Below are 25,139 nucleotides of genomic sequence, written 5' to 3'. Positions count from 1 at the left end.
CCAACTTGAATGTGACATGATCCCCCATGATGGCTTTGATGGGATTTTCCTTTCTATCACTTAGAATTCCATCAGGAAAGTCCTTCAAGCCAGTGTCACACTCAGCAGGCATTTTGAGAGAGGCTGGCAATCAGGTATTCAGTTCCAATTAACATAAAAAATGAAATTATCAAGAACTTATTAAATTCGTGGTCACAAATCTCCTAACTACTATGATGCAGCCCATGGACAACCTTGGAAAAAGGAGAATTTGGAGGTTTTGCTGTTCCATTTGTCATGACTTTGGCTGGGGCTCACAGACCATGTATCACCCATAACTTGGTCAGCACAAATGTACTGACAAGCTCAGAGGGGCTCTGCACGTCCCTGGGTACAGGCAGTGCATGAGGCAGCCACAGCCACGGATTTCTGCAATATTTGCACTTTGATTTTAAGGGGAAATGCTGCCACTGAGCTGCCACCAGAAGCTAGCTCCTGGAACTCGCTGGCTCTGGCAGAGTTCACCCAAAATACACAGGGGTGTGCTGGGGTGGGGTGCTTCACTTCCTGCTGTCAGGGAACTTGTTTTCAGCTGGGAAAGATTTATTAATTGTGGTGGTTTGTTGTAGAAGGGAGGGGATTGAGCCAGAAGAGTTCTAGTGCAGGAGGTATTTTCCTTTTGGATGGCTGTTGTGGGGTTTAATGCTTTGTTGTATCTGGATGTGTTTGGAATATCTTGAGCTCATTGAGCTGCACAGATTCCAGATACTCAGCACAGAAAATGGCTTTTCCCTTTCAGCCTGCTTCCTGATGGTCCCTCAGAGGATGCAAAGGCCCCTGGCTCCCAGATTTCAGGAATACCCGAAGCTGAAGTCACCTGCTGGGATTGAGGGCATCTGCCACGGGTGTGGGGCTGCCATACCCTGGCTCAGCACAGCCTGTGGGGTGTAGAGGAGGGACAGGTCCCAGCCAGGGGACACGGCACTGCTGAGCACTCCCACACCCAGGTGGCCTCGGAGCCCAGCTGCTTCTTCCACCCTCTCCTCCTTCCTCACACTGAGAACTTTGTCCCTGCTCCTCCCTGGAGGTTCCAGTGGTTCAGACTGCGTGGGGTTCCGTCCTTCACCCTCAAGATGTGAGCAGCCCCTGCAGATGTTTCCAAGGCTTGCAGAGGGGGAGCTGCTCTGGGGGTGACCCTCCACCCTTCTCTCCCCAGTGGCTGGGCTGACTTTGGCTCTCCAGCTTTGGTATTTAAAAGACTTTCAGATGTGTGTGGTCCCTATAAAAATAAATCTCCAAAGGAAACAAATGTTATGTGGTGAAAGTCTGCCAAGTCCTCGTTGCTTATTAGCTCGTAGTATTCTGTAGGAGGAACTTAGCTCTATAGCCTGATATAGGATAACTCTGTGATGAACTCTCAGCTCTTTTGAAGATTCATATTTAAAGGATGTTGCTCTATAGGGTCGAGGTTGAGCCATTGACTTGATGGGATTTCAGCTGTGAGTGCCCTGACGTGTTATACTGCACTAAATAGTTTATTTAATTGTTGTTTTGCACTGGGTGATTACAGATTTTGCACTGAGTGGTCCTTATATTGCACTGAATAGTTGATGTTATATCACATGGTTTGTTCTTCCCCCCACCACATGGTCATTCTTAAACTGACACACTTGTCAGACCCCTGAAATAACAATTGGTTGTTTCAGGGAGTTTTGGTGTTTAAGTTACATCAAGCAGAGCTTTGCCAGCAGTGATCAGGGATGACAATTTCCACCCAGTCCGGAACCACAGAGGTTAAAGTAAGAAATGTAACTAAACACCTGCTTCCAAATAGACTGACTTGGAGATGCTGATCCAAGACTTCCTTCAAACCCAGTGATCACTTGATTTTTCTGTGATTCTGTGGTACAGCCAGACCGTGGCTGCTTATCACCCTGACTTATATCCTGTTCAGACAATGTGCTGTGCCACCAGAGGCAATTTTTATGGAAGTCAGGAAGTTGCATAGCAAAGCAACTGGGCATTGACACAGAGTATTTGAGACTGCAGCTCCCAGTGATGCTAAAAGCTGGGTTTTCTGGGTGTATGTGAAGAAGTTAGCACACAGCATCACACAACCCCTGTCACCTGCAGTCTGTCCCTTTCCAGAGTGTCACAGTTGCTCAGCAATGTCAACAAACATGTATTTATACAGATTTAGTTACACAGGCAAAAGTCTAAATATTGCCTTCCTGGAGGAAAGATGATTCACCTGATTTGAAGTAGATAATTTAATCTGAAGAGCTAAATTTATCTTTCCTTTGCAGCTAGATGAAATTATTGATGGGAAGTGGAATTTTCTTTCCAATTCTCAATCACTCACGCTGCCTAAAATTGTTTAGAGTATGATGTCTCAGAGGGTGAGTCTCTTCTGATGTAAATATGTTTTGACTGGCATTAACTCCTTAAGGCCAGGGAAGAAGCTCTGAAGAAGAAATGAAGTCAGGAGCCAGCCCTTGCTTTCCTCAAGAAACTGCTGCTTGTTTCTGTGCTGGTGTCTGTGGTCTGAGGTGATTCTGTTCTCACTTGGAGAGAAGCAAATATGGTGTGATTTCACTGAGGACATGTGAAATCAGTCTGGCTGCAGGGCTCTTCACCTCTGATGGTGCTCTGGCTTGTGAGATCCTCCTGATCTTGTGGAGGGATTAAAGGAGGACACACTGGAGATGTTCTGGGCACTGTTTAGGAGGAGCTCGAGGTTTTACCCAAGATGAACATTACCATGATTTGCTGTAGAAACCTTATCCTTCAGTCAGGGACAAATTCCAGTTCTCTTGTTGGGGTAATTCTTTTAAAATGCTTTTCAAAGGCAGTGCCTGTGCTTCAAAAAGCTCCTGTCCCTGTCCTGAGCAGAGGTGTCCGTGCAGACACGTTCATCTCACAGGGTATGAGCTGGGGTGCACCAAGAAGAGCCATCTGTTAATGATGCTTGGCCCCCTTTGCTGCCCTCAGAACTTCCCATTCAAGTCAAATTTGGGAGATTGACACATTGTGGTACAATTCCACCTGGGTCTACATCATCCTGCCTGGTTATTTTGGTGTAGTACCATCCATCATCCCAAAAATCTTCCTGTGTCAAAGCTGTGTGTGCCTCTGAAAGCTGAATGAAGACTCTCCTTTTCTCTGTTCTTACTGCTGCTGTACTTGGCACATGCTGAATGATTTATATTTTTGGCAAATTTTTAAAGCACGGGCAGATTTATATTTACAGCAGCATTGTGTTAAAGGAAAAAATTGTTAATTCTGGACAGATTCAGCTCATGGTGATGAACAGCCAGGAATTATCTAATTCAGAAAATAGGACCAAATGGGAAGGACAAGGTTTGAAGTCCCACATACCCCTTGCAACTGAATCCAGAGAAATACTGAAATATACCCTGGAGAGGACAGCCCTGTTCTTCCCCCCAAGGGCTGATTCCTGAGGGAGGAGAGCAGCTCTGTCTCCTCTGCACTGATCCGACCATGCACACAAGGGAGCAGCCAAAAGCTCCAGCAGAGGATGCGTGGGAGCCTTTGAATAAAAGGGTGGTTTCAGGGAATAAGAAACTTTTTACAAATGTCATGTGTGAAAGTTGCTGGCAAACAGAGACGAACTCTCAGTGGGTTTGTGTCAGTGTTGCCTGGACTATCATGCACAGGGCAGACAAAGCTGGAATAAATACTAACTCCTTCTGTGTAAATGTGATACTGCTGTGATGTGCCAAAATGACAACATCTGATGTTTTCACTCGAAACAGACGCAGTGTTGTTAGGAAAGATTGCCTTCTACAGATGGGAGAACTCTCCCATTTCCAAATCCCATTCTTTTCTAATGTAAGGATGAGGCCAGCACCAGTGGGGTTAGGAGCAGGGTTAGTGGTGCTGCAGCATGGGAATCTCCACCCAGAAAGCAGGTGAAAGATTTTGCTGTCAAAGGGAAAGAGCTCAGTACAATTTTTTAACAGCTGGCTCCTCCTGTAATGGAATCAGAAAATAAACTTCTCTTACAGTGGGATGTGAGCCACGCTGGGTCTGCTGGGTTTGGCTTGTGCTGGATGACTCCATCCCGAAATCCCTGGGGATTTGAATGAACTGGGATTCAGCGCTCTGGCTTTGGCTTGTGTCCAATGTTAACAGAGAAAAAGTATCCAGGGGCACCTCATGCAGAACCACCAAGTGAATTCTCCCTTTCTGCTTGCCAGTGTAAACCACAGCTGCCATGTAAAACCAGCACAGGAGCAGGACTGTGCCCAGTTCCACTGGTCAGAGATTTTCTCAGTTGCATTCCTAATGCCCAGGAGTCTTGTGCCACCCTGTGGGATTGTGACTGTGACCCCCCTGTACTGCTAATCCTGTAGGATTGTGGCAATTATCCCCGCTTTTTTCCTTTTTTTTTTTTTTTTTTTTTTTTTCCCCTCCCCACTGGATTCAAGGGGAAATTTGCATCCTTCCAAACACCACCCCCAACCGTGCCCCTCTAAACCTTTTGTTCACTGATTTGCTGACTATCCAGAGCTGGAATCAGCACCCCGTTTTCCCCTCAAACACAGCCTGCGAGCAGGCAGCTGATGGTGAGAGTGAGAATCACTGAGGCAAAGTTACCGCGGAGGGATGGAACAAGGCACTAGGACCTAGGAGGCGTCTCATCCACCCTGGCAGGAATTTCTTGCTTGGAGCTCAGACAACAAAGGCAGAGTGAGCCTGGTTTTCTTTCTCTGAGCATCTCCACCCTGCACGCTGAAAACCGGTGAGTAGAGCTTGCCTGAGTGACTTGCATGCAGAAAAGTAACAGAAGGGAGGAATCTTTCCTTGGTGCTTTACAGCATCTGCAGTTCATTTTAAAATCAAAACCCCTGCGTCCTCTGATTCATTCCCGAAGTTGCTTGGATGTTTCATTGTTCAGTGCATGACACCAGACGGAATCTACCCCGGTGGCATCGTGGGGGGAACGTTCCCAAGTCGGGGTTTCTGTGTGGAATGCCTGCATTGTCATCTGCCTCACCGCAGCCTGGGGACAATGATTTTTTTCTTGCACGGGTCACGCTGACATTGTAAAATACAGGGAAGGAGCTTCGCTCCGGCGAGTGTAAAGGGCGGGGATGAGATAGCAACAGCTTTTCCTGGGTTTGTACCTGGCTGCCAAGGGCTGTGAATCCCCTTCCAGCCCTGTGTTAACATGAGGACCACATCCATGAGCTGCATGTGCCTGGCGCTGCCGGGGGAGGGAAGGGTCCCTATTGCAGGGTTGGGGGGCTCCTTCTCCTTTTGTGTTGGGGTTTGGCGCAGGAGAAAGGTTGTTCTCGAGCATAAACTAGAGACAGTGCAAAATTCCTGCTCGCTGGGTGTCAGCTCCAGCCTCGGCTTTGCAGTGCTGGAAGCCCCCGTGCTCAGAACAATGAAAGGTGAGGAGCAGGGGCGGCGTGTCCCTGGGGCACGGGCACTTCCAGCTATTAAATCACTTAGGGCTGGGAGCGGGGGGTGGAAATAGCCCCTTCATTTTCTCCTCCTCATTAAACGGGAGCAAAAAATGCAATTCAGAGGGGGCTCGGGCTGAAAAGAGCTTACCGAAGCTGCGTTTCAATGACAGATTTTTCTTTGCAGTCATTTCTTCTTGGAGATGTAGGCTGGTCCTGGGAATTGATTGATGGGCTAGGAGGGGGCTGCGGATAGGGGGAAGGGTGGGCTGGATCTCATTGCTAACCCTTATTGAACAGGCTGTCACAAAGAAACTGCTTATTCCCCTGTGACCATTCTTTCATAAATGCCAGTTTATTCTAATGTTAAACATTCAGATGCTCTGGGTCCTTCCGTGATTCGACAGATTGAAGGGCTGACTTACTGGGATCTCCTTGTTTTCTGTTGCCAAAGGAAACCTCACAGGGCTCAGAGGTTTAATTCATTGCCAACTGGTGTTTGGATGAGTTTTTTGGGGGCCGAGTCGTGATTGCCATGTATCCCTTTGGCCCCAAGTCCCGATCTGCTGCACTTTGAGAACTCCCAGGTGCAGGAGCAGGCAGCTCTCTGGGAACGTGTTCCCTGCCCCCAGTAGTTGGATCCCTTTCAAAATGCGAGGACCCCTCCTACTCTCAGTCCCCAGAATCGATACAAATCTGGGTCAGGGGAGGGGGCGCTTCCCAAATGCATCTGTCCTGCTCCACACTCAGCCCTAGTGTCGTTTTGCTCTCCGGATCGCGGCTCTGCCGGGCTCTAACCCGACCCTCTGCCCTCCTTCTCTCCCCATCTCCTTCCCGCCCAGCTTCAGATCTTTAGGGTCCACCAAACTATGGAACTTGATTTTGGACACTTTGACGAAAGAGACAAGGCGTCCAGAAACATGCGAGGCACACGGATGAACGGCTTGCCCAGCCCCACTCACAGCGCTCACTGTAGCTTCTACAGAACCCGGACCTTACAGGCGCTCAGTAACGAGAAGAAAGCCAAGAAGGTGCGATTCTATCGCAACGGGGACCGCTACTTCAAGGGGATTGTATACGCCGTGTCCTCCGACCGCTTCCGAAGTTTTGATGCCCTCCTGGCGGACCTGACCCGCTCCCTGTCCGACAACATCAACCTGCCGCAGGGCGTGCGCTACATTTACACCATCGACGGCTCCAGGAAGATCGGCAGCATGGACGAGCTGGAGGAAGGTAGCGAGCATCGCTGCTGGGGAGGGGGCTGCACGCTGGGGGTGCCCGGGGGGTCACCTTTCCCCGGCTCTGGGGGGGCTGTGCCCGGCCGGGCGGGCGGCGGTGCGGGTGCCAGCGCCGAGCACCTGTGCGGCCGGAGGGGTGTGTCCGCCTGTCCGTGTGTCCGCCTCCTGGCCGTGTCCGTGTGTCCGCCTCCTGGCCGTGCACCCGGCTCGCGGCCGTGTGTCCGTGTGTCCGGCTCCTAGCTGTGTCGGTGTGTCCGGCTCTTGGCCGTGTCCGTGTGTCCGCCTCCTGGCCGTGTGTCCGTGTGTCTGGCTCCTGCCTGTGACCGTGTGTCCGGCTCCTAGCCGTGTGTCAGCCTCCTGGCCGTGTGTCCGTGTGTCCGGCTGCTGGCCGTGTGTCCGGCTGCTGGCCGTGTGTCCGGCTGCTGGCCGTGTGTCCGGCTGCTGGCCGTGTGTCCGGCTGCTGGCCGTGTGTCCGGCTGCTGGCTGTGTGTCCGGCTGCTGGCCGTGTCCGTGTGTCCAGCTCGTGGCCGTGTCCGTGTGTCCAGCTAGTGACAGTATCCGTGTGTCCACCTCCTGCCTGTGTCCGTGTGTCCGGCTCGTGGCCGTGTCCGTGTCCGTGTGTCCGCCTCCTGCCCATGTCCGTGTGTCCAGCTTGTGTCCGTGTCTGTGTGTCCCGGCTGCTGGCCGTGTGTCCCTGCTGGCCGTGTCCGTGTGTCCAGCTCGTGGGCCGTGTCCGTGTCCGTGTGTCCGCCTCCTGCCCGTGTCCGTGTGTCCGGCTCCTGGCTGTGTCCGTGTGTCCAGCTCGTGTTCGTGTCCGTGTGTCCGGCTCTTGCCTGTGTCCGTGTGTCCGGCTCGTGGCCGTGCCCGTGCCTCGGGGGCTGCCTCAGGGTGTCCCCAGGGCTGTCCGGTTTCCCAGTGGGGTGGGTGGGGATCAGTGGAAAGGGAAGGGAGGCTGAGGTGTTCCTGGGGGGCGGGATGGGGTGGGGAGGGTTTGCGTGCCCTGTGCAGGGTTTTTGGGTATGGCACACACGGTCTGTGTGCACAGGGGTGTGGTCAGGGCCGGGCGGGCACCTGGGGGTGTGTGTTGGGGTGCGAGGGGTGTTTGGAGAGCGCGGGGGTCTCGGTGTTTGTGGAGCGTGTGCAGGGCTGTGTTGGGAGTTCACACAGCCTGATTAGAGAGGGGATTTAATGAGCGAGGCTTGTGAATAGAGAAGGGCGTTTTGGACAGGTTGTGCTTGGTGAAATTTGGGGTTTATGCGTGAGGAGGGACCATTAAGGGAGCTGTGGGGGCTTCTTTGCGCTGGGGTTTGAGCTCAGGAGCTGTGGGGGTGGGCTGGGCTGTCCGGTGATGGGGTCTGTAAGGGGGTCTGGGGGGTCTCTAAGGGGTCTGTAAGGGGGTCTGGGGGGTCTGTAAGGGGTCTGTAAGGGGGTCTCTCAGAGATGTGCGCACAGGGTACGGGGTTCATGCCCTGTCCCCCAGCGCGGTCCGTGCGGGGCTGTGCGGAGGGAGCCCCCCTGGCTGTGGCCGCGGTCGCTGCGGTGGCCCCGGGGCAGCTGAGGAGCATCCCGGGGCTGCTCGGGGCAGGGCCGAGCCTGTCCCCGTGTCCCGAGGGGGTGTGGCTGTGCCTGCTCCTCCGTGTGTCACCGCGGGGTGAGGGATGAGCCAGAAACCAATGCTGCTGGGAAGGGGTGCCCGGGGGGCAGGTTTGCCAGCCGTGCCCCAGCCCGGGGGCTGCCCTGCTGGCTGCCCCTCCCGGAGGCTCAGGACAGCCCTGGGATGGCACTGCAGGGATGGATGGATGGATGGATGGATGGATGGATGGATGGATGGATGGCCGGGGCTGCCTCCTGCCCGAGGCTGGACCGCGGGGTGGAAGGAGGCACCCACGGCCACGCTGCTTTCTCCTCCCCGAGCAATTCCTTCTTTGTTCGGACCTGGAACCTCCTGCTGCAGGAGGGGAGGTGCTCTTCCCTTTTCCCTGGGGTTTTTCTCCAAGCAGATTTTTTGGTAACTCCCAAAAAATCCACGAGGCTTTTGCCTTTAGCGAAAGACAATGGATGGGAGAGTGAGGCACGGACTGCAGGGGCAGCCTCGGCTGCGAGTCATTGTGTGACCTTGAATAAGGCAGCTCTCCTAGAACTCCTTCTCTGTCAGGCAGGATACTCATCTCCCCAAAACACACTGCAGGGACAAGGACGTGGAATAAATCTTGGTTTCCATAGAGGAGTTTTCCTGGGAAGAAATTGCTGCCTTTCAGAGCTGTGATGCTTCCTGGTGGAGTTATTCTCAGCCCATTTACAGCTGTCGAATGGAGGTGTGGCCTCCCTTAATTTTAGAGATTCTGCCATGTTTCATTCTGGTCTCATAATATGGCCACAGCTTTTCTCTAATGGCAGCTCTCAGTCCTGCTCACCCTAGGTTTTAAGCAAATCTTCAGAAATAACTCCAGGAGAAAATGCAGTTCTTTATTCTCTTTTTACACTCTCCCTCCTCTTATATTCTTCCTGCTTTTTGTCAGTGAAGTTAAGAAAGCTTTAGTTGTTGCACCTCCTTTAAATGGGTTTTGCTGCAGGTAAGGAGGTACCTAGTTCATGAAAATACATTTTTCTGGTTGAGATACAGACAGGAGATGCTGGCATTTGGGTTCTGGCTTTGTTCTGCCAAAATGGCATCTGGAAACAGCACTGAAGCAGAGGCACTAAAACCAGAATGGGATTGTCTGTGTGGCTGTGTCCTCAGCAGAGCCTCATCTAGGAAAACAAAACCCGAGCAGAGTGAAGACAAAGGAATCCATTTCTGACCATGCCAGAGTAGGTCTGCACGCTGCTATTGATCCCCTATTTCTAGGGGTGACCTACACTTCTGTTGTAGAAAAGCAATTTACTACACTGTGGTTATAACCAGCCCTTGTGGTGAACTCTGCCCTCAGCTTGGGTGTTTGCATAGCTGTGTACAGAATACCTGTGTACCAAAATACAAAATACCTGCATGAAACCCAGAATCTGGGAGTAATTCTGCTGTGACACACAAGAACAGTGCACACACAACCAGGGCATCTCTTATAAATTGGCTTTCTGCTTGGAGACTGAGGGTAACCAAACTTGTTGCTCTAATGGGGCTAATTCATCATTGTAATTTCCAAAAAACAAGTAGAATCTAGGTAAAGACATCAGAGGCTCATCTCAGTGGTTTGATGGCAAAAACTTGTGAATTACTGACAATATTTCAATCATGTTCTAAGCTTGATTATTTCTGATTGAAAAATGTCCTTACCTAGTGTAGTCTGAGTGTAGTTCTGGGGGGTAGAGATTGCACAGCAGCAATATCTAGAGACAGACATTTCAGGTGAACAAAAACCACGTGGTGTGCAGCTAATTAACTGGGGCTTGTAATCACCCTTTTGTTCTCCAGACCCAGAGATCTTCCCTGGCACTCAAGGGCACTCCCATAATGAGAACAAGTGAAGTTTTCCATGCTCTTTCTTTTTTCACATTCCTTCCATCTGTTGGGCTGAGCCTCTTGGTCCTTTCCTGTACTCAGCCTCAGATCTCCCATTTTGGAAGCCCTCAGAGCTCTGTCACACAGGTGTCTTTTGCTGCCATCTGACTTCTCCCTCACTGGTCACAGGTTGCTTTTTCCATTCTTTTCCAGGGAGCTGTCTCATCTCCCAGTGACTTTCTCTCAAAATCCTCCCACCTGATCATTTTTTCTCCCCCTTTTCAGTCCTAGCAGCCATCTTCCATCACTGAGGTCATTGTCTCAATCCTGACTTCCTATTTTCAGCATTCAGCTTTAATATAAATAAATAATTAATATTATTATTATAATAATATGATTTAATATAAATAAATGATGCACCTGCTGATATTGCTTAGGACTGCATTCCTCCTTAATCTCTGTGCTGGTCAAGTGCAGGGCACCATCCTGTTCCAGCTCATCCTTCCACTCATGTCCCACTGCCTTGGCTGGGTCAGGAGTGGATGTTGCCCCAAGGTGCTGCTATTTATCGTGGCAGATGAATTTTTTGGAAAAGAGCACCAGGTGGGCTTTATTCCCCTTCATATGGAATTGGTTCCAGTGACCAGGGCTTTGGGAAGTTGATTTATGTAGCTGCATTTACTGCAGTGAGTCACTTGTAACTGATAATTCTGTGCCTTGTGCTGTGATCAAACTTGCATATGAAAGATGCTAAAATAATCACGTGCCATCCTTTCCAGCCTTTCTCACGATGATCATAGAGCAGCTTGCATTTCATCCAAGTTTCAGCTGAAATTTAGTTCCTCTGGTATCTGGACATGGTGGTTTGGTTCATTTTGAGCCTCTTCTTGAAGACTTGGTGTGATGAGAAGTTGTCCCACGTCAGCTCTGATTATTTTTTGTCCTTGGATGGAAGGCTGGGTAGAGGTGGAAGCTGGTGTTGTGCATTGAATTCAGCAGCAAAGATGGCTTAGGAAATGCTGCTCTTGGCCACTTGTCCCATAAATGAATTCTTTGTGGGACAAAAGGGTTTTTTCAGCCCTCTCCACAATTTTGCTTCTTTCCCATATTCAGCTTCTTGACAGAATGAAATGGACAGTGAGGCACAACCTGGGAGGGAAGGGAAGGCACATCCCAAGGTGGATTTTATGCCCTGTCCTGGGCTGCTTCTTTGAAATTTGCCCTTGTTTCAAATCAAACTCTAGAAAAAGCTGAGTAGGATTTGTTTTGCTCAGTGTGGTTTTATTGCAAATGTTCTTGGGCTGTGTGAGATATTCCACAAAGTGATTCCAAGCTTTTTGTATCCTGTTGTGCCCTTGGGAATATTTTCCATAATCTTGTCCAGGAGTATTTAAAGTAATCATAGAAGGGGCTCCACCCTGGAACTGTGCAGAGTCTGGTGTGTGCTGGGACTGAGGGGTTTATAGGAAACATCCTGGAATCTCCACCCAGTGTGTGTGTTCCAGTTTGCCTGGAAAAGTGAAGTTCCTGTAGTTTCATACTGAAGCCTTGGTAACCTGTGGAATTGTTTTCTGTGGGTGTTTGTTGGCCTGATAGCTCAGTTAATTACATCCCACATAACAAAATTTGTCCATGGGGCTCTGTTTTATTTGCTTCCTCACCCTGGCTGGGTGCAGCCAGGACTGGTGTGGTCCCAGAATTCTTTAGGGGAATCGTGTGGCTCTGAAGGTGATTTCTAACCAAGCATTTCTTCCACTTCTCCAGCAGAACAAGAGATGCTTCTGTACATGGAGGAGCCAAGGGAAGGGAGCTCTTCCAAGGTTCATTTTGCCATGCTGGAGTAGGTCTTTTTACCTGGAGTAGTTCTTTTTAACTCACGAAGCAGCAGCAAGTTCATGCATTTGAAACTCAAGGCCTCCTCTAACACCATGTGGAATGAACTCTGCAAGGTGTTAAGTCCACTTAATTCCTGCTGCAGCCCTGGTAAATTCCATGAAACACAAAAGCTGGGCACAGTAGCACATTCTCAACTTTGCAACTGCAGATCCAACAGCCAGAATAATTGACTCTGCTCACAGAGACTGTTCCTGGAATAAATGTTAACACTTAGACATTCAAAATGGCCTCAATCCAGCTTTCCTGATTTTTCTCAAAAGACTTTTGCCCACAGTTCATTATCCTTGGAAAGTTGCTGGTGCATGCAGAGGAAGGATAACTTTTCCTGAAAGCACAGTCTGTCATTTTTGGTATTGTCACAGGGAGCTGCTGTAAGAGGGTTGGAGGATTAGCACTCATCTGGAGCTTAGGGTTTTTCTAAGGAACCTTCTTCAAGGCAAACCTTATCTTTGCTGAGATCATCCCTTCTTTAGGAGCTGAATAATCTCCTTGTGCTTCCATCAAATCCGTAGCTCTGGGATGTGTCATGCACTTGAAGCTGGAGTCATTCTGTGTGATGCAGGCCAGGCTTCAAATGGCAAATATGATGGTCATGGCAGCAGCTCTGAGGTCTGCAGGCAGCCCAGCCACTGCTGGGGGCAGGCAGGAGCAGGGAGGAAATGCCTTGGCTGGTTTGGTGACACAATAAGAATTGTGACACGTCTGGAGCACCCTGGCATGTGACACCCTCATCCCCCTGTGGGCTCTGCTCTGCAGTGTAAAAAGGGCATTGTGCTCTGAGCTGGCCCTGCACTGAACCAACACTGTCCTTGGCACCACGGGGGTTTTGTCATGTTCCCCAGCCCCAGTGCACGAGTGTGTCTCTTTGGGGCTCCCTTTTTTGGGGTTGTTTGGAATTAATGACCTGGCTGTCCATTGTACCTCCTCATGGCTTGCAGTGGGATTTCTGCACAGCTGCTTGCTGGCTTGAGACGTGCTCCTGAAAGTATTTGTGCACAGATTTTTGTGCTTAGGGCTGGGGAGCAGTGTTCTTCTTGGAGTTGTTTCTTCTGCTCGTGACAAGATCTCACATCCTCTTCCCATCCCTTCTGTTATGCTGAGCACATCTTCTGCTATCACGCTGTGTCTGTCAGTCATATTTCTGTGGCTGGCACAGTTGTACACCTTGACTTCTCATTACAGGCTTAGCACAGACAGATGTGGCACAGAAACCCACAGAGAACCCACTCCCCCCTCCATGGCAGCTCTATTCCTTGTAAGATTTCCCTTCTTTATCATCTCCTGGCCACACTGTGCAGTTAAAAGCTGCAAAGTTCACAGGTCTTCAGCCCATGCTTGCTCAATCCTGCTGCCACCATGGTAAGGTTTGGGTAAAACTTCACTGTGGGAGGTGAAATGCACTATGGAAAGAGTGTTCCTGGCTGGCAAATGCATGTGCTCCAGTGAGGAGCTTGAATGATGATTTTGCTGCTATTTGAGGGTCACAAACTGAGTTAGGGAAGACATTAGTTGAAGTGGTTTTTAAATGAAGTTAAAGCTTCAGGTCACATCTTTAGGTCAGGGTGGAAGGAAAGAAAAGCTCCTCTTCCCTAGAGATGTGCTGCTGTGGCTGCAGAAATGATGCTGAGAAGAGCTGCTGCTCTGAACTGCTCTTCTGGAGTGTCTCTCCAAGGAAATTCCTCACCACTTCTAGAATCGAGTACAGCACGGATTTTATTTGCTGGAGTTTGGGTTAAATGAAACAAAGGGAGAAAGGGCAGATTCCATTTTCCACTTGTGAGTGTGAGCACATCTGGAGAGGCCAGTGTGTGGATCTGCACAGCTGCCCAAGATCACACCTGTGGAACAAACCCTACAAGACTTCTGCCTTCATGCCACTGTTGCCTTTGGTGTACAGGGGGGTAAATCCACAAACTGCTGTGCTGTGCAGTGAGCAGCTCAAAAGGACTCAGCTGGAACTAAGGGTAATGGTACTGTACCAGACAGATCAGTAATTTCTTCAGCTTGTTTTAAAATATGCAACTTGTTAATAGAAAATATGCTCCAGCACCTCACAAGTCTACAGAACACAGTGCAAATGTGTACTTTCTTTCTGTGAAAATAATGCAGATGAAGGTCAAATGCAGATGAAAGTCAAGCCTTGCCACACTGCTAGTTTATTTCTGTTTTTCAGGTGGGGAAGCAGAGGTGGATGTGAGGTCAGGAGCTGGCACAGGGAAGCTGGGGTGACAGCAGCATTCAAATCACTTGTTCTTAGTGCTGCATTTAAACAGAGAAATCCCTTTTCTCAGAGGATAATGCACAGTTCTGCTGAGCACACTTAGGAGGGCTCTGCTGCCTGGGGATTATGGGCTTGGGAGGGCTCAGGTTCTTAGGATGGATAATTCCTGGGAGCATTCCAGACTCCTTGCTGCCCTTCTCTCAGTCCTGAAACTGGAGAGAAGCCTGGGCCTGCTCTGCACCAGGTGTTACTTGGCTGAAGCAGATGAATAAACCACAGCTTATCACTTATTAATCAGAAAGATCTGAAGTATTCAAAGCTTCTGGAAAACGATATCCCCAGAGGGAATTTTGTATAATGCGTGGTACTCTGGAGGGTATATTTGAGTTTTTATTGAGTCAGATTCACAAAATGCTGGGGATTAAGGAGCTCCAGCTATGGGCAGGGCTGCATGGTTGGTTTATAGAGGGGGGTTGCTGTCAGCAAATAGAGATTTTTCCTGTTTGTTCAGGCCAACAGAAGCTGCTGGTGGGATTGTTGTTAGTTTGGGGTACACCAGCTGACAAAATGCCCGAGTGTTCATCACAAACCTTGTCAGCTCTCTCCTGTATTTGTATTCCATCTTTAGAAGGGGAAACAGAATATCTGCTTCCTGTTGATCAAGGATTTTGGTAAATTTTATACAACTGATGGAGAAGAGCTGCAGTTGGTGATGCAAACACCACAACTGGGCATTATGGTGGCAAACTGGGTACAAAGGTGGGGTTAAAATATGTGAGAATCCTACATCTTTTCTATGGCTGCTTGTGGCATCACACCCTGGTCAGAAATAGGGACAGAAATACACAGAGTGCTGTTATAAGCCTGTTAAAATCTGTTCATTGTGTGTGTGTTGTGGTCTCACCATGGCTTCTGGTGCCTCCATTAGAAGGGCAGTTTAGTCAGCAGAAGGAGCTCCAGTATGAACTTTATCCTGGGCATGTTACATGCCTGGCCATGTGAAAATCAGTGGGATGTTTAGAAATCCATGTTTTGCCAACTGGATGTCAAATCCTGTCCTAGAGATCCCTGGGTGGGAAGCCAGACTTGGCTGTGGGATAGGCTTTTCAAAGATGTCTGAGCCTGGGAGTTTGCAGTCAGGGACAGACAAGGAAATGCAGCCAATCTGTTTTTGTAATGAAGGAGTTTTTTTTTTTTTTTTTTAATTGTCTTTCAAAATAGTTAAATCTGTATTTTGGTTTCAAACATATTGTAGTACATTAAAAACTTAATTCTGTAAGATCAGGCAAAGAAAGCACAGAAGAGACTCTAAAATCCTACAGGTCATGCCTTCAGTTCCTATTAAAATTTTATCTAATGGCGAGACGAAAGCTTCTTCCTCCAGCAGTGAGTGACTTTTTTTCAGAGCAGCCTGAGTCATTTCAGACCAGACAGCTACATTCCCTTAGGGATACTGGTTTACAGTCTCATTCTAGTAATAACTCTCCCAGCATCCATCAGATTTGCAGGCCCAAAAGAAGCTCCTACAAATCCTTTAAGGTGCTTTTAAAACCTTGGATAGATAGGATCCTGTAAATTACAGACAAAGCCTGAAACTAATTTTGGGTGGGATGGGGAAGAGCTTTTAGGGAATTATTAAAAAGACCCTGTAACTCTTCTCTGCCATGTCTAAGTTTGGATTTAATGTATTTTTGGTTGGTATCAGCCATGTAAATCAAGGAGTGGTATTTGGTGCAGTGTTTAATCTCAGCTGCCACTAGGTCTGTTCCCTAATAAACCACTGATGCTCCAACAGTGCATATTTGTTATGCCTGCTGGATTTATCAAGGCTACTTTTAGTGGAGACTGTTCAGGACAAGATTTTGATTATTTTTCAGGCATGATGCAGAAGGCACTTTGTGGATGGGTGTTGATGTCCTCTTGGCAGGGAATGGCACACTGAAGTAGCACCTAGGTCTGTAAAGATAAAGGGAAAACTGGCAAATTTATAAAATAATTGAGGTGGTCAGATGAATTTGGTGTTCTGAAGCTCTTGAAAAGCTTGGCTGCATCTTCAAGTACCTAAATACCTTTACAACTCAACCTCTCTCAACCCCTGGTTCATTGTATGTATTTGCTGATGGCTGACACGCTTACTTTGTGGAAATATCAGCAATATTTAAAATAACCATAAATATAGCATTAAAACAAGGCAGAATGTTTTAAGAACAAGCTGTCGTGGGAGTGCTAATGGAAACAATTATCCATGGTTTGCATGATTCACGGGGGAAGAGCACAGAGCTGGTGCTCATGCAGAATCTCCTTTCTTCCTCAAGGGGAGAGTTACGTCTGCTCGTCCGACAACTTCTTCAAGAAGGTGGAGTACACCAAGAATGTCAACCCCAACTGGTCTGTCAACGTGAAGACCTCTGCCAACCAGAAAGCACCTCAGTCCCTGGCCAGCAGCAACAGTGCCCAGGCCAAGGAGAACAAGGATTTCGTGCGCCCCAAGCTGGTGACCATCATCCGCAGCGGGGTCAAGCCCCGCAAGGCCGTGCGTGTGCTCCTCAACAAGAAAACAGCCCACTCCTTTGAGCAGGTCCTCACTGACATCACTGAAGCTATCAAACTGGAGACAGGGGTGGTCAAAAAGCTGTACACCTTGGATGGGAAGCAGGTAGGAGGTTTTACAGATGTTACGTCTTTTTCTTCCTCACGTCGTGCGGCTTTGCTGACTCACAGCAATTCTTGAAGCCTAAAATTAAGCTGAGATGATTGCTGCCATCTGTTCCCTTAGAAGTATGGCTTCTCATGCCAGTGGTTAGGTTACTAAATTTTCCCTGATATTAATACCAAGTAAAGAATGTAGCCGTGGGTCTGGGTGGAGCAGATGCTCGCCCTGCACGCCGGTGCACGGTGCGTGTCTTCTGGGCCAGCTAAATAAATAACAGGGGGACTTGGGCTCACAGCCACGGGCTGATCTGGATCTGGACTCACTGGAAGAACTCTCCAGCTTTGGCTCCACTCAGTGAAAACGTGTTGCTTGACTTTCCTTGCCCTCTGTTGAAGGCTTGCTAAGATAAAGCGATTGATCCGAGCATGCTTTTCTGGCCAGCTCCAGAGTGAGCAGGGAAAGTGTGGAACTGGAGAGTGTTTCCTTGAGTAAATGCACAAGGGGGTAACATGCAGAAAGAGGCAGAAATATTTAGCAGGTCATCAAAATGTGCTTCATGTCTACATGTTGCTGGAACTGAAGGAAACATCTGTCTCTTGTTAGCAGCTACACAGCAACGAGCCATTTCGTATTGCTGTATCTATGAAAAGCCTTAAAGGAATGTGGGGGATCATTTTTAGAGCTGGGAAGAGCTAGATTCTTCAAGGACAATTCTGAGCTTGATTTAACATTTCTGTTTATTGTAATTGAGGAATGGTGTTATTTTTGTCACTATTTTTCCTGCTCCAGTTTCTGGAGTGAGGCAGCACACCTCTTGTGTGGGTTTGCATGCTGGCTATTCTAGGGATTGATGGTTTTGCATTGAATTCTCCTGTCTCTGGAGAAAATTATTCAAGGACTGGCTCTGCCCAAGGAAATGCAGAACAAATAAAAATGTTCATCCCAAATGCAGGTTCCTACAATGTCCTGCACAGTTCAGGAGTGTAGTGTAGTTCCTGGGAGAGCAGCATGTCACTCTGACCTGATAGTCTGATGTCCCTACCCATGGCAGGGGGTGGAACTAAATGATCTTTAAGGTCCCTTCCAACCCAAACCATTCTGTGATTCTTGCTTTGTCCCATCCTGTGTCCTGCACATTAGTTACTGTCTGGTTCCAGCTTCAGATGCACAAAACATCCCATCTGTCTGCCAAAGCTTTCCTTTCCACTTGTCTCAACACAGCACTTTTCCTGCCTCAGAGGCACAGTTTGAACATGAGAGGGTGCCTGTCCATAGGCACAGTAACCTGCTGGAAATGAGCAGTGACACCAGGACAGGTGCACTGGAAACCTTGGGAGAGACCAGGGGAAGAGGAAGGAGATTCTCAGATTATCTGTGCTCCCTGAGGTGATCACACCTGGGCACAGGCCATGCCCTTGGGGTCACAGCAGCTTTGCAGAGGGTTCCATAGCTGGATCTGGTCTGAGAGCATCTCCCTGTTCATGCTGACACAGAGTTCTGCTGTTCTCCCAGCTGGGAAGGAGGATCTTAATCTGAACCTGTGAGTGGCCTCATTTCTTTGAGAGCTGCTGGCTGTTTGGGGGTGAGATGTTGCTTTGGATGGTGCAGAAATAAGGATGCTCCATGAGCTTCCATCAGACTGCTCTCTTCTCCCCCTTTTAGATGTTTATGGCAGCAAGTGGTGATTCCCTTCCACCTCTGGCTGGAGAGCAAGACAGGATCAGCCCTGATACATCATTTCACTTGTTTCTCTGGCTTTGTAATTCACCATTTTATGAAATCAGATATTTGATTGCATGTTGGAGACGTTGCTGGGAGATTCAGTGTGTGCAAATGTACACCCAGTAATGCAGTTATGAAAACAGTGAGACTGTGATTTGGCAATAATGGGATGTTTGATATTTGTTTGCAGCACCAATTGCTGTTAAAGCTTCCTGAGGAGCAAACCTGGTTCACCAAGGCTTTGTTTTTAGTAGAAAGTTTCCTTCAATAATGTTCTTTATTACAGATGTGTGTTCTTAGTGTAGAAGTCAGAGCTAGAAGCTTATGCTGGCTCTTAGGGTTTCCATGACATACTGCTCCATAAAATCTGACCTCCTGACATGGCATTAGGGGGTTTTGCATGTCTGATGCTGACATTAGAAAGAGATTACTGCATGCGTGATTCTGACAAACAGCGCTTTATTTTCAGGAGGAAATGTTCATGCAAAAATGCAAGCTGCTCAAAGCTGAAATACTGACAAGAATCCTGACAGTCTGTCTCTTTGAGTGCCATCAGAGGCACGTTGCTCCCTCTGTTGTGAAATGATAAAATTTACAAAAGGAACGTACAAAGGGAAATCATCCTTCCTCAGTCCACGAGCTGGAACTTAATGAGGGGAGATGATTATTTTATTTATAGGCATTTCCATAGTGCTCATCAGTGCAGTAATCAAGATGCTTTAGAAGTACAGACAGTGGTGGCAGTGACAGGGTGGCGTGTGAATAATTACATTTCTGTGCACTGCAGACCTGCTGCAGTTGGAGTGTGAAAGCAGCTAATTGAGAGCTGGTGGGCTGTGTTTGAATAAATGTAGCACTCGAAACAACAGTGGGGTTAGGTTATTTTAATGAAATTCTGTCTTTTTATGTCTTGGGTTGGCTGAAGAAATATGGCCCTTGAAGCTGCTAAATTAGCATCTTGTGTTTAAGTAGTTTATTTAACTTGCACATATTTCTAATGTCTGTACTCAGGCTCCTTCCCTCCCTGGAGCAAAGCATTACCTCTTGATGCACACCCCTGAGCTCAAAAGGTTTTTCAAATAGTTGACCAAAAATGAGCATGACAGGGGATCACAACAGAGATTTAACTTTGGAACTTCCATGGCTGTACAGGAAATGGAGTGGGTAAGAGAATTCAGTGCATTAAGCAGATGCTGTAATGGGCCAAATTCAGGACTTGGTTCTGTGACTACAACTGCTGTAGTGTTGAGATGTGCAACACACACAATTAAAATACACACATCGAGGATTTAATTTGGTCAGGCCTCTGGGTCATGCTGGAAAACAGTTATTTTGGTAGATTCTTCCTCCTTTTTTAAACCCTTAGTTCTACCCAACATCCCAAATAGGTCTGGATTCCTGGAGCACTGGCTGCTTCACAGACACATGATGACAGTTCCTGCCCCGCATCGTTAACAAGCCAAATTAGCAAGCAGAATTTGAGACCATGGATGGAGTTGCACTGGGATGTTCTGAATGCAGCAGGCTGAGCTAGACTCTGCAAAGGTTGTGTGGATTCCCTGTCCTGCTCATGCCTGAGCTCCCTCCTCACCATGGTGCACAAAGGGTCGCTGTTCTCTGGGGCAGGGGCTGCTGCAGCCCTGGCAGCCCAGAGCTGCTGCTGTCAGCACCTTGCTTTGCAGGTGGGCTCAGCCTGCATTCCTTCTGCTTCTCAGTGACCTGTGAAAGCTGATGTTCTCTGCACTCTGAACTTCTCTTTCCCTGCCCTGTATTTTATTCCAGGGTCTGTGAGTTGTTCAGCCAAGTGTCTGAAGAGATGCAGTGACACAAATCAATCCTTTTTTTTTGGTTGTTTTCTGAGTTTGGTGATAGTCTGATATTTATCAGGCATGTCTAGTTGTACTTTATGTACAAAAGATACTTTATGTACAAAATATATTCTTTTGTGGTGTGGAATGTCTTCTTTTCCTCCAGCTGTTTTGTTGCCATGCCTTAATTATCTAAACACCCCTTTGTATGACCTAACAATTATCATCACCAAAAACTAAGCCAAATAGGTGCTGTTCAGAGCAGGGAGAGCTTGTATGCTTCAGCTGCACATAAATTGAGATATTCTGGTCAACAAGGAGGGAACAGATTGTGGTTTTAGCTACGATAACATCAGTGATCTCCTCTGGCCTTTGAAATCTTCAAACACGGGGAGAAGTCGCCCATGCTCTGCTCATTGGCTGTTCCCTTGCCCAGACACAGTGCTAGCTGTCTCATCAGATGAAATTACATCCATTTCCATATGTCAGGGCACTTGTGACTGCACTCCCAATAGAATTCCCAGTCTTAATAAAATGGTCCCCTCTAGCAGCCTTAGCTTTGATAAGGATATCAAGTGGCAGGTGATGAGGGGAGTTCATCCTGTGTTTGCAAAGCTGATGCCAGGGCCCCGGGGGCCAGCCCACCTCTCCTGGCCAGGCAAGAAGTTGCCATTTCATTTTAGATTTCCTGCACTAAAGGGCAGCAGCCACAGAGGGAGAAGCAAGATGACAAAGCTTACAGCAAGTTTAAGGTTGGGACTTTGTGATCAGAGTCAATAAATTAGTTGATAGAGCATCTCCTAGATACTGCACTAAGGCATCCCTACAAGTTGCACTGGAGAAACCAAACTTTGGAGTTGCTGCACTGATTTTAAGCTGGTATTTGGGGAAAAAAGTAGTAAAAAATTAATCAGTCAAGTGTTGATAACAGCAGTAGACCAAACTCTTCCAGAATAATGTAGATCTATTTATTGTATTAATGAAATTGTATCAGTGAGACATGGAACAAGGTTTGTGCTTAAATATAAAAATGCCTCCAACAGCTGTAATCTGTAGCTGGTGCTCAGGAAGGAGGTGACACCTGTGTGCCTGTGCCCAATAACACCTGCACTGCTGGAAGGCCAGAGGGAGCCTGTTCCCTCCAGGGCCCTGGCAGGAGTTCACTCACACCCTGAGGCACCAGGTTCAGGGTTACAAAGTGAGCAAACTGCTTTGTGTTCTTGCACACGTTGAGGAGAGGGATCACAGAACTACTCCTCCTTCCGAGTTGTTGGCTGCCCTTTAGGATGCTGAAGAAGTGCCTTGGAGTGACCCCAGAACACGCAGCTCCATGCACCGCTGTAAAGCTGGAATTCAGCCTCAAAGGAAATCAGGAGAGGGGAACAGTGTGCTCTGTGTCCCACCTTCTGTAGAGCTCCTGCAGCAGCCAGTATCAGGGGGAGTCCCACCCTTGTTGTGGTTGCAAGGGTCCCAGGATGAGGCAAGGGATGAATCTGACTCTGTATTCTTAGAAGGCTGATTTATTATATTATGATATAATATTATATTAAAAGAAATTATATACTAAAACTATACTAAACTATAGAGAAAAGGATACATCAGAAAGCTGGAAAATAATTAATAATAAAAACCCCTGACTGACCAGAGTTCTGACACAGCTGGACTGGAATTGGTCATTAAGTAAAAACAATTCACATGGAAGCAATCCAAGATGCACCTGTTGGTAAACAATGTCCAGACCACGTTCCAAAGCAGCAAAACACAGGGAGAAGTGATCAGATAATATTGCTTTTCTTGTCCTCTGAGGCTTCATGTCTTCCCAGGAGAAGAATCCTGGGCAAAGAGGATTTTTCAGAAAATATCATGGTGACACACCTTCCCTCCCTGCCTCACAAAGCTGGACCAGCAAACCCAGATCTGGTTTTCATCTGCTCCTCAGCCCTTTCCTCTCAAAGCTTCTTCTGAGATTTGCCAGGCCCCGTGTAAATCTGCCATTTTGACAGCAAGAGTGCAGGTGTGGGGAGCTGAGCAGGCAGGATCCCTGCCCACATCACTGGGGATGGGGATGAATCCCAACCTCCTCCTCCTGCCAGGCTGCTGCAGATGCTCTGGCTTGGGGTGCTCGCGTGAGATCACTGCTCTGCAGCAGCCGTGTGTCAGGCAGGGGGGATTAGTAATAATGTATGGACTGGAGAACTTCTGAACCCAGCCACTTCCAGAGCCAGACAGCACAGCCCAGTTCTCCACCTTCAGGGAGCTCTCAGTGCAAGCTGCAGCTTCAGCAGTGCCTGATTCATGCAGTGACTAGACACTAACACAGACAAAACCAATTAGTCCACAGGTATCCCACAAGGATTGCAGCACTCACTAGAATGAGCAAGCCCAGCTTCCATGAGTGTGTATCTAAGTACTTAGGATAAAATATTCAGAAGACTTCCCGAGATGTTATTCAAAAACCTTATGCCTATTAATTTCTGTTTCCTCTGGGTCTCTGGGCCACAGAATCTGGGTGAAGAGGGGTCTGTCTGGAGCACTGTGAATCCTAATTCCTGTGCTTCCTAAAGCTGGCACAGGCTGACCTCAGCAGCTGAACCCTCATCAGACCTGTTCTCCTGTGAGCACTGGTTACCACTGGTGTCTGACCACTCCCCAAGACAGGTAGTGATAGAAACAGGGGGAAATGGATTTAAACTGTCAGAGGGCAGATTTAAATTAGATATTGGGAAAAAAAATTCTTCCCTGTGAGGGTGGTGAGGCCCTGGCACAGGTTGCCCAGAGAGGCTGTGGCTGCCCCATCCCTGGGTGTCCAGGTGGCACTAAATGAGCTTTAAGGTCCCTTTCAAGCCAAACCATTCTATAATTCTGTGTGTAGAGCAAGGAGAGGCAGTGGAGGACAACATCATCTTGCAGACTTTGCTGGGTGTTTTGCCATTGCTTTGCCTCACTCTCAGGCTCTGGAGGAGGTGTCATCCCCTGCCTGCCATGCACAGGGCTTTGTGTACTCATTGGCACAGTGCAGATCCTGGCTGTAAATCCATTTTTCTCCCAAGGCAGCGAGGCTCCCAGTCCACAAGCAGGCTCCAGAGTTGCTGCTTGCTGGAAATGGTTGATTTTAGAGCCATGCACTGACCGTGCTCCACATGAACACCTGCTCCTCGTGCCACAGATGGCAGGCTGTCAAAATTATTGAAAGACGCAGCCAGAGCTGACCTGGTGACCTGGGAGTGTTGGCCCCTGGTTCTGCATCCTGGTGCTATTCACACCCCGAAAGAGATGTATGCTCAAAATTCAATCCTCAGCAGCATCTTTATTTTAGCAGTTCTCTCTGTCATACACAGTGACATGTTCCCTTTTCACTCTGAATCCCAAGAGAGAAGAGGATTATTCACTGTAGTGCCAGAGGGTTTATCTTGGAATAAATGGGCTGAAAATGAGCAAGGGAAATAAGGCTGAATATCTGGAGCTGTGGACAGGCCAAGAAAGCCTTGTTGTTTTTTTCATTGTGAGTTTGTGTCATTATATGAAACTTAAGTTTCTGGTTCGTTTTTGATGCTTCAGCAGCAATTCCACCAATGTGAATGAGAGTCCCTCCTTCCCTGAGAGGGAGGTTACACTTCAAATATCCTGAGCAAGGGTGTGGGCTCTTGTAAATGTCTTATTTTGATCACACAGAATAATCCAATATGTGAATTTCCGATTTGTAAAGGGAAAATATCTTGCTTATTCTGAATTCACAGAATAAGCAGAGCTCTGTGAATTCTGTGCTTACTCTGCTGTGCCAGGGTCCTTAGTGTTAGGCTGTGAGTGGCATCACACATTATTTTTGCTCACCTCTCCTTACCTGCAGTAGCTCAAGGATTGAGCAAACACCCCCTGAATTCCCTCAGGGGGACACACCTTGAGGATGTCCTGGTGGTTGGTGCCACGTTCCACATCCTGTTGCAAGTTCACCTCTTTTTCTTGACTGCCTGAAACCATTTCTTCTTTTCCCTTCCCTTACTGGCCTTCAACCAAAGACCAGTTCTTACTGGCCTTCAACCAAAAAGCTGTTTTCACTCAGTGGCAGGCAAGTTATGAGACAGTTCACACTTTTCTCTAGGAAAGGCCTGCTCTAGGTGTGAATAAAGGCAAACAAGCAGGTAAGAGAGGCAGGCAGAAATGCTGGGATAGAGCTGCCAGCCAGCACAACAGCATTTCCTTCTTCCTTGCCTCTGGAACTGCACATGGGCTGAGCCAGTGATTATTCATTCTTGTGTCTAGTGCCTGTATCTGGATGGACCTTAAATATTAAGGGCTCTGTGAGTGTGAGAGGTTTTCACAACCCTCCTCACCCTGTCTTTTGGCCACGATCTCAGTGGCCACAAAGGTGTTTTTATGGCTCAGTAAGGGAAGGAGTGATAGCCCTGCTCACCTGCAGAGGATGCATCTCCATCCACCCTCAGCACTGCCAGGAGTGCTCAGTAAGGGAAGGAGTGATAGCCCTGCTCACCTGCAGAGGATGCAGCCTCCATCCACCCTCAGCTCTGCCAGGAGAGACAGAAGACACACAGAAATGTGTCTCATAACAGTGTCTAAAGGAGCTGAGGAGGAAAAAACCACGTTGGGTGCAATCCCTGGAGCTTTTCCTGTCTGGCTGAGGTAGCCCTGCACACGTGGGGAGGTGCAGAGAGGAGCTGTGAGAGCTGAGGGCTGTCCCAGTGCTCCTCAGGCTGCAGAAATTCGATTAAAACAGGGCTGGAACTGCAGGCCTG

General features: G+C 48.2%; 1 protein-coding gene across 8 annotated transcripts in view; it reads left to right on the top strand.

Moving 5' to 3' along the window:
• The window catches only part of DCX (doublecortin), a 105,119-nt gene that overhangs the window by 21,236 nt on the left and 58,744 nt on the right, over nt 1–25,139 (top strand). For 6 of the 8 annotated variants that reach the window (XM_039731261.1, XM_039731260.1, XM_039731259.1 and 3 more), the window contains exons 2-4: nt 4,548–4,744; nt 6,254–6,644; nt 16,521–16,861. In XM_039731261.1, the coding sequence (XP_039587195.1) occupies nt 6,281–6,644; nt 16,521–16,861 (705 nt within the window). In that variant the 5' untranslated portion in view covers nt 4,548–4,744; nt 6,254–6,280. Of the gene's footprint in view, nt 1–4,547; nt 4,745–6,162; nt 6,645–16,520; nt 16,862–25,139 lie in introns of those variants that run through there. The other 2 variants (XM_039731256.1, XM_039731255.1) reach the window with 2 other exon arrangements.

This window comes from Passer montanus, unplaced genomic scaffold (genome assembly GCF_014805655.1).
Source record: "Passer montanus isolate IOZ18808 unplaced genomic scaffold, ASM1480565v1 scaffold76, whole genome shotgun sequence".
Lineage (NCBI taxonomy): Eukaryota > Metazoa > Chordata > Aves > Passeriformes > Passeridae > Passer > Passer montanus.
Note: the sequence above shows the minus strand (reverse complement) of the source record. Positions and strands in the feature narration are given on the sequence as shown.